General features: G+C 37.2%; 2 protein-coding genes across 10 annotated transcripts in view; one reads left to right on the top strand and one right to left on the bottom strand.

Annotated features, from left to right (window-relative positions):
- The window catches only part of GIGYF2 (GRB10 interacting GYF protein 2), a 129803-nt gene that overhangs the window by 59561 nt on the left and 58090 nt on the right, over positions 1-12152 (bottom strand). The window lies entirely within an intron of this gene.
- KCNJ13 (potassium inwardly rectifying channel subfamily J member 13) lies at positions 9313-11934 on the top strand. Of its 2 annotated transcripts, none has more exons than XM_043878990.1 (2): positions 9313-9812; positions 11036-11934. In XM_043878990.1, the coding sequence occupies exons 1-2, from the start codon at positions 9353-9355 to the stop codon at positions 11656-11658; spliced, it is 1083 nt and encodes a 360-aa protein (XP_043734925.1). In that variant the 5' UTR covers positions 9313-9352; the 3' UTR covers positions 11659-11934. The 2 variants fall into 2 exon arrangements, with proteins under 2 accessions (XP_043734925.1, XP_043734926.1); XM_043878991.1 differs by having other exon boundaries at positions 9342-9576; positions 11036-11096.

Below are 12152 nucleotides of genomic sequence, written 5' to 3'. Positions count from 1 at the left end.
CAGGGTTTACTCACAAATTAAACCCATCAGAAGCAGCCAGAAATGCTGCAGAAACTGAAGAAGAAAGAGGAAGTTCTAGGATCTAAGTCTAAAGTCCTCTTAAGGAAAAAAAAGATACCATGCACAGAAAAGCTTGGGGCCAGAGACTGCCAAGATTCCTAAAGGGAACTAAATTTGTTAATCTTCCAGCAGACAAACATGTCAAAATGTGTACCCCTAAAATAATGTTAAGATCAACTTGTATATTAACAATATAACAATTTTACTCGAAATAAGTATCTTGAGGGGGGAAAATGACTTTAAGTACCATCTAATAAAATACACATTTCCAAAACTATCCCGTATGCAAAGAATTGCTCTAAAACATGAAAATAAATCCTTTACAACCTAAATGATTACAGCAGATTTATATTTGTGTAAATATGAGTGGGAAGTGGGGGGTTCCAAAGAGAACTTCAACTCTATAATGAGTTAAATAAATACATATTTGTGTATTACTGATACAATTAAATTATAAAGTTGTTCACAGGCAACTCAAAAGACAGTATCTACTAAAGTTCCTTTAAGGTCTAAAAATTATAGGGCTCCACAGTGACCAGGGCTAAAATGAATGAGGGATACCCACATGGCCTTTCTCAGCACTCAAGTCTTTCTCCTTCTATAACATCTGCAATATGACAAAGCTGAGTAACCAAATGTTTTAGCTGACTTTAAAAAAAATCTTAACAGATTAACTTGTAAACTTGTAAACAAGATGATTAAAAGCACACATAATTAAATAACTTAAAAATTGATGCCTGAACCAAATATTCCTAACCACAGTCAACAAGAGAGCTTGTGGGTAGTGAATCCTTAAAACTGGAAACACACAGCACGTGGGCATGCCTGTCTTTTTTCAGGAAAAAGGGTCTAATGTTTCTGCCAGAGTCTCAAAGGTATCTATGACCCCTAAAAGGTAAAAAAATATAAGTGGCATTCAATACGGCAAACATGACAGTTTTATGAGCAAACTGTACTACCTGTAAAAACTGTAATTTTATATTCATATATCTTCAAGATATACAGAAAGTGCTAAAATACAGTGTACTACATATATAAATACTTTCCCCAATGGCAGTAGACACTTGGTTGTTTCTGCCTTAATGTATTAAGTCTAAATAGAACTCTTCTAAAAATAATATAAAATTAAAATGCAATATTGGTTTTAGTCTGGTCTAACTAAGTGGACTTCCTAAGGAGAAAGAGCAGTAAAAGGGCACCTGTGTGCATGTTTGACTTGCAGCCAGAAATGGTGTTTATGGAAAACTTCAGATGGAGCAAAAGGGCACTCAGCCAACAAAATCTACAGCTGTGAGACTTGGAACTTACAAGTGCCCAAACTCCAAAAGCAAAAGTGGAATTATGGGACAGACTTTGAAGCTTGTTTATGTGCAAATTTTTCTAACAAGTAACTTTGTATTCCTGTATTCAGATACAGATTCTTTGATTAACACTAAAAATATTTCCTAATACCAAAAAAACAGTGAAAGGGAATCCCATCCAGGTACTGATATTTTCTTTTCCCCCTCAATTGTCAACAAAACTCAGGGTAGCTAGGATGGAGTAGTTTAAAGTCTATATCCAGAGATTTGCCATTTTTCTCCCATCCTAACCCCTGAGGGGGTCACAATCTGCTCCAGTGGTTAACACGGTTCTGCAAACACAGCAGTTCCTGGTTGGAAGACAGAGACGGGAAGGGCTGCAGTGTATGAGACTCTGAAAAAGACCTCATGTGGTCTGAATATGCCCCACAGTCCTGTAACCCTTGAGCTCAGTCATCTGCTAGTATATATCCAGACGCTGCCTGAAATCTCTGGGGACGATGATCAGCAGTGGGCTTCAAGGCAGAACTGGAAAGAGACCAGGCCTCTTCTAAAGAAAGCAAAGTACACTATGGAAGAAAGAGCACTGGGGACCATGGCTAAAGTTTAAAACTTGTGAAATGACGTATGTACACAGGCAAAACATTGCACTCCGACTAAAGATTTTGTTGCTTGCAGGTTCAATGTGGTACAAATATGGATTATACACTGGAATGGTTTAGCCAGAAAGCAAAGCAAACATTTTAGGGATACAGAATTTAATTTATTTAATAAAGAATAATGTACCTGATCTTGGTATCTTTCTTAATCATTATAATTTGGGGGGGGGAATTCATTGATAGATAACTAGCACTTATGTTCCTTTATAGAATGTTTTAGAGCCATCTCCAATTTAAATCATTAATTCTGTTTCAATAGGAGGGCCCATTTATTTTAGGGTGAAGTTGGTCTAACATCAGTATCAATATCAGTTTCAACTCAGCTAACCTCATTTCAGTGCTATTAAATTCAAACAGCAATGAATTTAACTGCTCAGGCTATTAAAAGGGGAGTGCTAAGCCCCTGAGGAAGCACTCCTGAACAGGTCTACGACTTCCATTCAGTTAGCAATTAAGAATGACTGTTTACAGACCATAGCCGACTTTCAAAGTGCAAAATTCAGAAACCAGAATACTTCTTCATTTGATATGTTTCTTGACAATCATCTTGTAAATAACTTGTCTCAATATATTATGGAAAAAGGCTTCTAATTTTGGTAAAACCTTTATTATTTTCCTTATTATAACATCTATTCAGGACACACGGCAGGTACACTTTCAGTACCTCTTTATGAAAGGCAGCGTTGCGCTGTATTAGCTCTGGTTTCCCTCTGCCACCCCAAGCAGTTACCTGGCAATTGATACAAAGCTTAATTCCTACCAGAACATACAGAGAAGGTGCATCAACATCACAAGTCCCTCCTTGATGCTTTTACCTTCTCTAGTTCTGAAGGTCAAAGTTTCCAGTGCTGTGTCTGAACTTGTACTGAAATGCTTGGCATTAATAAAACAAAGACGGAATTAAGTTATTTTTTTAATTGTGGTGGGGGCAAGGAGGAGGAATCTACAAAGGCGGATTTCACTTTCTAAGTAGCATTATATTGGTCTACATTAATAATTTCCCCAGCAGGTTGTCCATGACTTCACTTTGAACAATCGGAGCCTTTATACCTCAGATCCCCTTACATGTGACATTTGATCAAAGTTTTAAAATGAGCAGCTAACGGAGGTGGAGAAAAGTGTTGCTCAGTAAGTCATTATACAAAGCCAGGCCACAGCTCATTTGAAGGTTGCTGAATGCTGGATCACAGATGTTTCCCAGCTAAACATTATATTTAGACATCAAGTTAAATTTTCTGTATACTGAACACTGTATTTATTGCATGTCATCATACTTTTTCTTAAGTCATGCTTCAATGATCACTGAAGCATGACTTAAGAAACTTTTTCTGTTCTTTTACACCAGTGTGTTTTTAAAGGTAAATGCAAGGAACCAACAATTAAATGTATTCTTATTCAAGCTCTCTGTACACAGCCATAAAAAAATTAAAAAGTCTGCCTCCTTACCCCCCCGCAAAAAGATTTCAGGTAACAGAATTAACCTATATTACTAGTTTCACAATTAGTGGTAGTCATTCTGATGAGATGGGATATGAAAAGAATACTAATAAAATCAATTCATTAACTTATACCTAAAAGTCCTTATCCAAGGAAATGTTCCCCAAAGAAATGGAGGAAAAAAAGATTAGTAAAGGAAACATCTCACACTTCAACATGCTATGTAAGGAAAGACGGCTGAAAGGAAATCTTGCAGGGAATTTTATCCCTTTGAACTTTCAAATAAACTCTTAAGTAAGATTATGCAAACTTACTAAAGACCGGTCCTGATTAGAGGGAAAAAATGCACCCCTTCTCCAAGTCAGTTCTGGAGGCTTTCTCCAGAGTTGTGCTGAGTAAAGAAAGACCTCCTAACAAACCAGCGTTCTTTCCCACATGATCAGAGCTAACTGGCCCCCCTGCAGACTAAGTGACCAATCACATCAGCTTCAGCTGAAACCAGCCCCCACGACATTATAAACAGAGGAATGTGAACTGTAAACCCAGTCCAAGAAGAGAACCTACAAACTGGACTTGTAGATTAAAATTACCTTATCAAAAAGACAGACTGAGAGTTTCCTCAAGACCTGCCTCGGTGTATAGGCTGACCCACCAAAAGAACTGGTGAGTACCTGAGATAATACTCAATCCTATTTCTTTCCTTCAGGGAAACAGAGAAAAAAAACTGACTGACAAATAGGGACAGAACTAGATATTGCCAATAGAGTTTCAAAACAAAGATATTACCTATAGGGTCATACATTCCTTATTCTTTTTCCTTAAATTTTAGAAACAGAGTAACAGTCTTATTGAAAGCATTATTGAATATTTTCTTGTGTTACTAAATGTGTTCTAATTCTGCATTATAATACAGAAATGAGAAAAGAAAAATCCTAGAAAAAAATTCAGTGGCTTTCAAAAAAAAAAAAATCTTTTTCCTCTGGACAGGATTAAAGAAACCAAAAACGAGCATTAAAAAAAACCATCAAAAAAAATTTTGTTTTTATCTTTTTAACCACATAGGAAAAATAATGAGTGTCCTAATTTCTTTTTAAGCATGAAATTATTGCTGAAATTATGTACCTTTACAAATAAGAAATTAAAATATAAAAGAATCTCTGAGCTTATATAACAGAATTAGAACTCACACTGTTTGTCCCAATTATGGGAGGGCAGGAGAGATGATTAGGACTCTCTACAGTCTTAAAAGTGTTTCCACCAGAAGTGAGCAAATACACGGTAATACTTTTAGTCACGTAACAACTGTAGTTATTATAACTTATATCTAACTGTTTAATATGAGCTGCACTACTACAGTACAACATGACAATAAAAGACATAATTTTGAGTGCTACAACCTAATGAGTAGAATGAGTTCATTATTTTGATGACCAATGAAGCAGCCAAAATATCATTTTTATAAAGTACAATTTTTTTCCATCAAATGATTTATATGCAGGCAAATATCTTTTGGCCCACACAGAGAAATACAAGCAAACCATACCGAGCTTCTATTCTACGTTCTACTGGGACCAGTTTACAAGAATCACACAAATACAGACTAAGATGAAAACATTCAAAAAGCACTTGTGTGCCTGTAGGGATATAAAAATTACCTTGAAATACAATAGCATAATGTCTGTCCCTCAAACACTTTTAAATTTGATGGAGAGAAAATCTACATATATTAGGCAACAATAATTTAATGCTTTAAATGTCATATGAGCAGATGTAAAATCATATAGAAAACAATCATACAAGAAACCTGTAAAAGTTGAGGGAAATGGTAGTAAGTTTACAAACATGCAGGATTTTAAAGGAGCATGTTATTTAATTCCCTCTTTTCTTTCTCTCTCTAATATAAGGAAACCTGGCCAAGGGGATTGGCTGGCTTGCCCAAACTGACACAGCTATATAACCAACAGAGCCAGAGCCCCGGCAGCTACATGTCCCACCCTGTCTTCATTACGCTAAACCACACTGACCACACGAGTCCAAAGAACGGAATTATTCAGGGTAATCTGTTAAGTGGGGATCAAAATCTTACTTCTCTCAACTACTCTACTTTCCAACACCATCTAAACAAGATCTAGGACCGTTTTATATATAAAAAGGATAATGCTCCACTGTTTTTGCTATTAGCCTTCTGTTCACAGGCTTTTCCTTGTATTTATTCAGTTCCAAGAGGAAAAAAAAAATTGAAAAAACCTAGAACAAAATCTGTGCTACAAAATCTGTAAGGAAGAAATTACAATCCTGAAAAAAGGCCCAGATTAGAACAATTAATTTTATTAGCTATAGTATGTATACAAAGGCTATCTTTTCAGGTAATGAATTTTATAACTTAATGAAGCAGGTTGAAATCAAGAACAACCATGGACCTTTCCTCTCACAAATGACTGTGACACAATAAGCAATCAGTGGTTCCATAAGTGGAACAGCACCAGTGTACAGGTCCACAACGGGCATTTGCCAAAATAGGCAGAAAGCAACAAACAATAAACGTCAAAGTCACGGATAATGCAAAACCACACAGCAGTTCATCAACTTGGTGCAGGCAGCCAGTTACCCTTTACTGTCAGAATGTCTTTTCTTTCATAAAATTATGATGAAAGTAGTAATCTTTAAAATTATTTTCTCCATCTGGTAAAGTACAAATTTGGCAATGTTTTATAAGAACTCTCTTCTCCACATTTTAACTCTACTGTTCTGCAGAATCCAAGACTAGACTGTAATAATTCTGATTTTACTCATCTTCAAACCATGCAAGATGTCTTCCTTAATTGAAAATATATTTCTTGTCTACAAATCACAGGTCTTAGCCTAAGCATTTTTGAAGAATACTCAGAAGGGTTCTTGGACAAACTAGTCAAATGGAACACTGTTATTCACAAAGGCTAATAACTAGGTCAAAATGTCTATTTTTGAGGCAATATAGCACTGACTCTGGTCTGGTCTACGGACTAAGCAGAAACTCACTAACACTACTTTTATGATCTTAGGAAACGTACTGTGCCTCAGCTTCATTATGTATAAAATGTCATTAATAATGGTAATAGTAGGAAAGTTAAGAAACATTGGGCTTCCCAGGTGGCTCAATGGTAAAGAACCTGCCTGCCAATGCAGGAGACCTAAGAGACACTGGTTTGATCCCTGGGTCAAAAAGATCCCCTGGAGAAGGAAATGGTAACCCACTCCAGTATTTCTGCCTAAAGAATCCCACTGACAGAGGAGCCTGGCAGGCAACAGTCCATGGGATCACCAAGTGTCGGACACAACCGAGCACTCATGCATGCATAAGAAACAAGATTAATACTAATAAAGCAACAAATAGCCCAAGAGGTTACTCTGTGAAGCTACTGGCTTCACATGAGTCAATACATGTGAAGTGTTTGGTATGATTCCTGGCACATAATCAACAATCTATATTAGCTAATCCAATTAATCATTATTGACACAAAAATCATGCATAAAGCTAACAATGATTTAAAATGGATACTAGAGACATTTATGCGGACAGGAAGAATATCTACTAAAGGTGCTAAAAATTAGGCTGTCAAAGATGATCTTGTGAATGTTGTATCAATTATCTTGAGAAGATTTTTATCTCGCCAAACTCTCTAAATAAGGCAGCTTCTTGGAGTTAAAAAAAAAAAACAAAAATTCAACTGTAAAGTTAGCCAGACTTGGAAAATAATCCATATGCCCTGTGAAAATTTTGATCCTCAGTGATCTCACCAGAAGAATGGGATATGAATGTCTATCTTGCTGATTCCAAAGAATTAGAGACAATGCAATATGAAATATTTATGAATATTTTATTATTATTACTAAAGGGTAGAGATCAGGTCTTCTAAAACATCATCAAATCTAATAAAATGAGTCATTAGTGTGCCAAGAAAAAAAAATAAAAACTAAATAAAACAATAATGACAACTTGTTAGGATAATAAATTATAAGACATTGAGGTCCTAAGACTTTTTAAATTTATAATATGAAACTGAAATGACCATCTAATCTAAATAAACTTAACAGTCATCCCAGTGTTCCATCAGTAACTCAAATCTGAAAAAAATATAAGAGAATGTCTCTAATATCAGCAATAAATATTAAATCAGCCTTAGGACAAAAGGGAAAGTATCTACCCAGCTGCTAAGATCCAATTCCAACATGGGAAGGCAGTGTCCAAAACCCCAAAGTTCCTAAACAGAGGAGGGTCCAGCAAACTCAAGCAATAGCCTAGCTCCACACACCTCCAGTTACCTTCTTAAACATCGCTGTCATTCAAAAGGGAGGAAGGTGATACGCAACACTTCCAAGGGCATCTACTTCTGAAGGAAGAAGCCTCAAAAAAGAGAGTCACTAACACATATATATGGAATTTAGAAAGATGGTAATGATAACGCTATATGCAAAACAGAAAAAGAGACACAGATGTACAGAACAGACTTTTGGACTCTGTGGGAGAAGGCGAGGGTGGGAAGTTTCGAGAGAACAGCATCAAAACATGTATATTATCTATGGTGAAACAGATCACCAGACCAGGTTGGATGCATGAGACAAGTGCTCGGGCCTGGTGCACTGGGAAGACCCAGAGGGATTGGGTAGAGAGGGAGGTGGGAGGGGGGATCGGGATGGGGAATACGTGTAACTCCATGGCTGATTCATGTCAGTGTATGACAAAACCACTACAGTGTTGTAAAGTAATTAGCCTCCAACTAATAAAAATAAATGGAAAAAAAAAAAGTAAAAAACAAAACAAAACAAAAAGAGTCACACACAAACCCCAAGTACTGGACTGCGGCAGAGAAGAGAGGAGCACTCAAGGGAAGCAAAGCCGCATCTCCCGGTCTGTCCCTGGCTGCCTCTGCCCGAGTCCTCTGCACCTCTGTCGTATGCGGGGACGGTCACATGGAAAGTACATGTTCGACTTCTATGTACCACACAGAGAAAACAGAAACATAGACGAAAACTGACTACAGCTAAAAACTAGTTTTACTAATATGTTCTAAAAACTGCCATTTGATGCCTTAATGATTATCTTAGTTCATTGAACTTGAAACTTTTTCTAATGGTTCATTTACTTCCAAAATTAATACTACCTTGGAATCTCTACCTGGAGATTCTTATTTTGGGTAGAGAGAAAATTCCTTACTATCTAGTCAGAATCTAGACTATTCAAAAGGGTGGCAATCCACCAGCCACAGAAGGAAAGCCTCCATGAAAATGGCCACAAAGTAACAAAAACAAATAAAATCTAATTACAAAACTTTCAATAGGCTAATTATAAAGCATACAATAGAACTACAGATCTCTAAAAGCTTAATCTTATCCTAGCACTAAGTTTGGCTTCAAAACATTTTCAGTCAGCTAAACACTACACTTCTAAATGATTTCTATTTTAAAAAGGAACAGATATTTAACATTCCATTCCATTATTCAGTTATAAGCTATTAATTAATTATGAAAAGTTATTTACATATAATGTTTAGTCAAATCAATACATACTTGAAGGCTGGACTTGTGCAAGAAAAATACAAAAGTGTCAAGACATGAATGGTAACCCCAGCCCTCAGAAATTTTTTAAAATGCCAAACAAAACTTTAACAGTCCTTGAAAGAACCAGTAAGAGATATCTCAAGGCAATCCACAATGAGCTATCAAATGAATGACTGAGTAAATGCTCCCTCATGTGAAAACAGAAAGAGCTATCAGATTGGGAAAGCCTGCCTGGTAGTTGAGGAAGCATTGCAAAAAAAAATTACAAAACTAAGTCTCAGGATATAAATAATATTAACTATGAAACAGTTTAGGGTTTACTAATACACTCTCGATTTCAGAGCATTACAGCCTGAGATGGATGGCAGTCACTGCAAAGTTATTGCTCCTCTCCTGACTCAGAGGCGCCGGAGGATGGTTACCAAGGATGGTCACAGCACGCTTCAAATGGACGGCGCGCAAACAGGTCTTGCGTATCTTCGAGACGCCTGGGGAACCCTAATGGACATGCGCTGGCGCTGGATGATGCTGGTCTTCGCCGCCTCTTTTGTCATCCACTGGCTTGTCTTTGCAGCGCTCTGGTATGTTCTAGCTGAGATGAATGGTGACCTGGGACTAGATCATGACGCCCCACCTGAAAACCACACTATCTGTGTCAAGCACATCACCAGTTTTGCAGCGGCATTCTCCTTCTCCCTGGAGACCCAGCTCACCATTGGTTACGGCACCATGTTCCCCAGCGGCGACTGTCCGAGTGCTATCGCACTGCTTGCCATACAAATGCTCCTGGGCCTCATGCTAGAGGCGTTTATCACAGGTAATGTTTCTGCTCTTTAACAAAGCACAGGGATGTTTTGGAATGGGTGTAGTCAGTTACAAGCAATCGTATTCCAGAACAATCCATTTGCGTTATTGACAAGTAATGCCTGAGACTAGAAAAGAGTCTTGGGTCAAACAATTGTAGAAATTTCTTAAAATTTGACTCTATATTTAAATTTTACCCAACCTAAGAAAAAAGGTATCATTACGACAGTAGCCAAAAACATATGAAGAAAAAAATCTAAAAGGATTTTTCAAAGGTACTAAATATTTTCTTAAGTGAATAAATGTGTTCAATGCATATTATGACAGTCATTTTACCTAACAGAGGAATTTCATTTTTTTTGTTGTTAACCTTTACTGGGCTAGAATTTTCTCCTGAATTCATCTTTTCAACATTTACTCAATACTAGTGAGCCCAGAGTACCAGTCAGTACTGCATGATAAAGAATAAGAATACACATCCTTAGCAAGAAAAAAAGAAAAAATACATACACACACACACACACATATATATATATATATTTGGCTTCCTTTTTATGTATTTTACTTTAATGCATTTAAAGCATAATTTTGATAAGAGGTCCACAGACCTCACCAGGCTGCCAACATCTGAGGCACAGTAGTAGTTAAGAAACCCTGATCTAGAGGTGGGCGGGGGGCGGTGGAGGAGAGAAGGGGTGGCTAGGAAGACGATGCACTTGAAGCATACACTCAAATCACCTGAGAGTCAGAGCCTTTTTAAAAGAAAAAAGGCTTTGTATAAATTTCTAAGTTAAAAATTCTTCAATGGGCCACTTGTTCTACTGGTCCCTTCCCTACACCAAATCATTCTACTATGAATCTAATCTCTATTTCAACTTGAAGTAATCTGGTGGCAACGAAATTGCATTTACTTTCTGTTGCCTTTCTTTTTAAAGCAGGGGTAGGAATATAGGCAATGACCACTCTGACTTCCTAACAAACTTAAAAAGTTTTACATTTCTATGTGACAAATGAATTTTCCTTATCCATTTTGAAATCAGTTTTAAAATAAGAATATATGTACTGTTTTGAAAAAAGCTTCAGGCTAATGAGAAATCAGTAAGTTGAATTTCTGAAATATTTGGCAGGCACGACACTAAGAAATGTATAACAATTTGCTAGATCCTTGTCATTCAGAAAAGGTAATGACATTTCTAGTGTTCGTTCTAAAAAAAAACTCAATGGTTTCTAATTTAGGTGCCTTTGTGGCGAAGATTGCCCGGCCAAAAAATCGAGCTTTCTCAATTCGCTTTACTGACTTAGCAGTAGTAGCTCACATAGATGGCAAACCTAATCTCATTTTCCAAGTGGCCAACACTCGACCTAGCCCTCTAACCAATGTCCGGGTCTCAGCTATACTCTATCAGGAACGAGAAAACGGCAAACTCTACCAGACCAGTGTGGACTTCCACCTTGACGGCGTCAGTTCTGAGGAGTGTCCATTCTTTATCTTTCCACTCACCTACTACCACGCTATTACACCATCAAGTCCTCTGGCTACTCTGCTCCAGCATGAAAACCCTCCCCACTTTGAACTGGTCGTGTTCCTTTCAGCAACGCAGGAAGGCACTGGAGAAACGTGCCAGAGGAGGACATCCTACCTGCCCTCCGAGATCATGTTACGTCACTGTTTTGCATCTCTGTTGACCCGAGGCTCCAAGGGGGAGTATCAAATCAAGATGGAGAATTTTGACAAGACCATTCCTGAATTTCAAACTCCTCTGGTCTCCAAGAGCCCAAACAGGACTGACCTGGACATCCACATCAATGGACAAAGCATTGACAGTTTTCAGATCTCTGAAACAGGACTGATAGAGTAAGAAGTATCTATTTTAGCACCCTATTTTCTAATGTATTAAATACACTCAGCCAGTTTTGCAGTTATTTTTCCTTCATCGTATCTCATGTTTTCTTTTTCCAATGCTGATTACATCTTTCTGATTACATCATGGTGATCAAGCCTCCACCCATTAAAAAAAAATGGCTGAGCTAACAATACATGTTGTGGAAATATAACATTATACAAAATTTCTCTTGGTGGTTATCTGCTGAAATCAATGCACATGAAGGTAACAGATTATATGTAACAACAGAAATGCTGTTGGTGAGTTTGTATGAATGTGCTATGATACCAGTACATGGCCACACTTTACACAGCTGAACTCTAGGTAAATCAGTCATAAATTTTTCATTTTCATCTGCCAATTGGAGCAACAGTCTAGTTTCAAACCTAGCTCCCTGGATAGAATGATGATTGCATAATATTTAGTGAACATCCTTTTAAAACTGCTACTTTCTTCAAGACAACAAAGAT

The sequence above is a fragment of the Cervus elaphus genome, chromosome 20 (genome assembly GCF_910594005.1).
Source record: "Cervus elaphus chromosome 20, mCerEla1.1, whole genome shotgun sequence".
Classification (NCBI taxonomy): Eukaryota; Metazoa; Chordata; class Mammalia; order Artiodactyla; family Cervidae; genus Cervus; species Cervus elaphus.
The sequence above is the reverse complement of the archived record's forward strand: the minus strand, read 5'-3'. Positions and strand labels throughout refer to the sequence as shown.

Bases quoted from the DNA above. Each gene is read 5' to 3' on its own strand.
- KCNJ13 (XM_043878990.1), top strand. From the start codon at position 9,353: ATGGATGGCAGTCACTGCAAAGTTATTGCTCCTCTCCTGACTCAGAGG. The intron at 9,813-11,035 runs GTAATGTTTCTG...TTTCTAATTTAG, and splicing joins GCTAGAGGCGTTTATCACAG to GTGCCTTTGTGGCGAAGATT.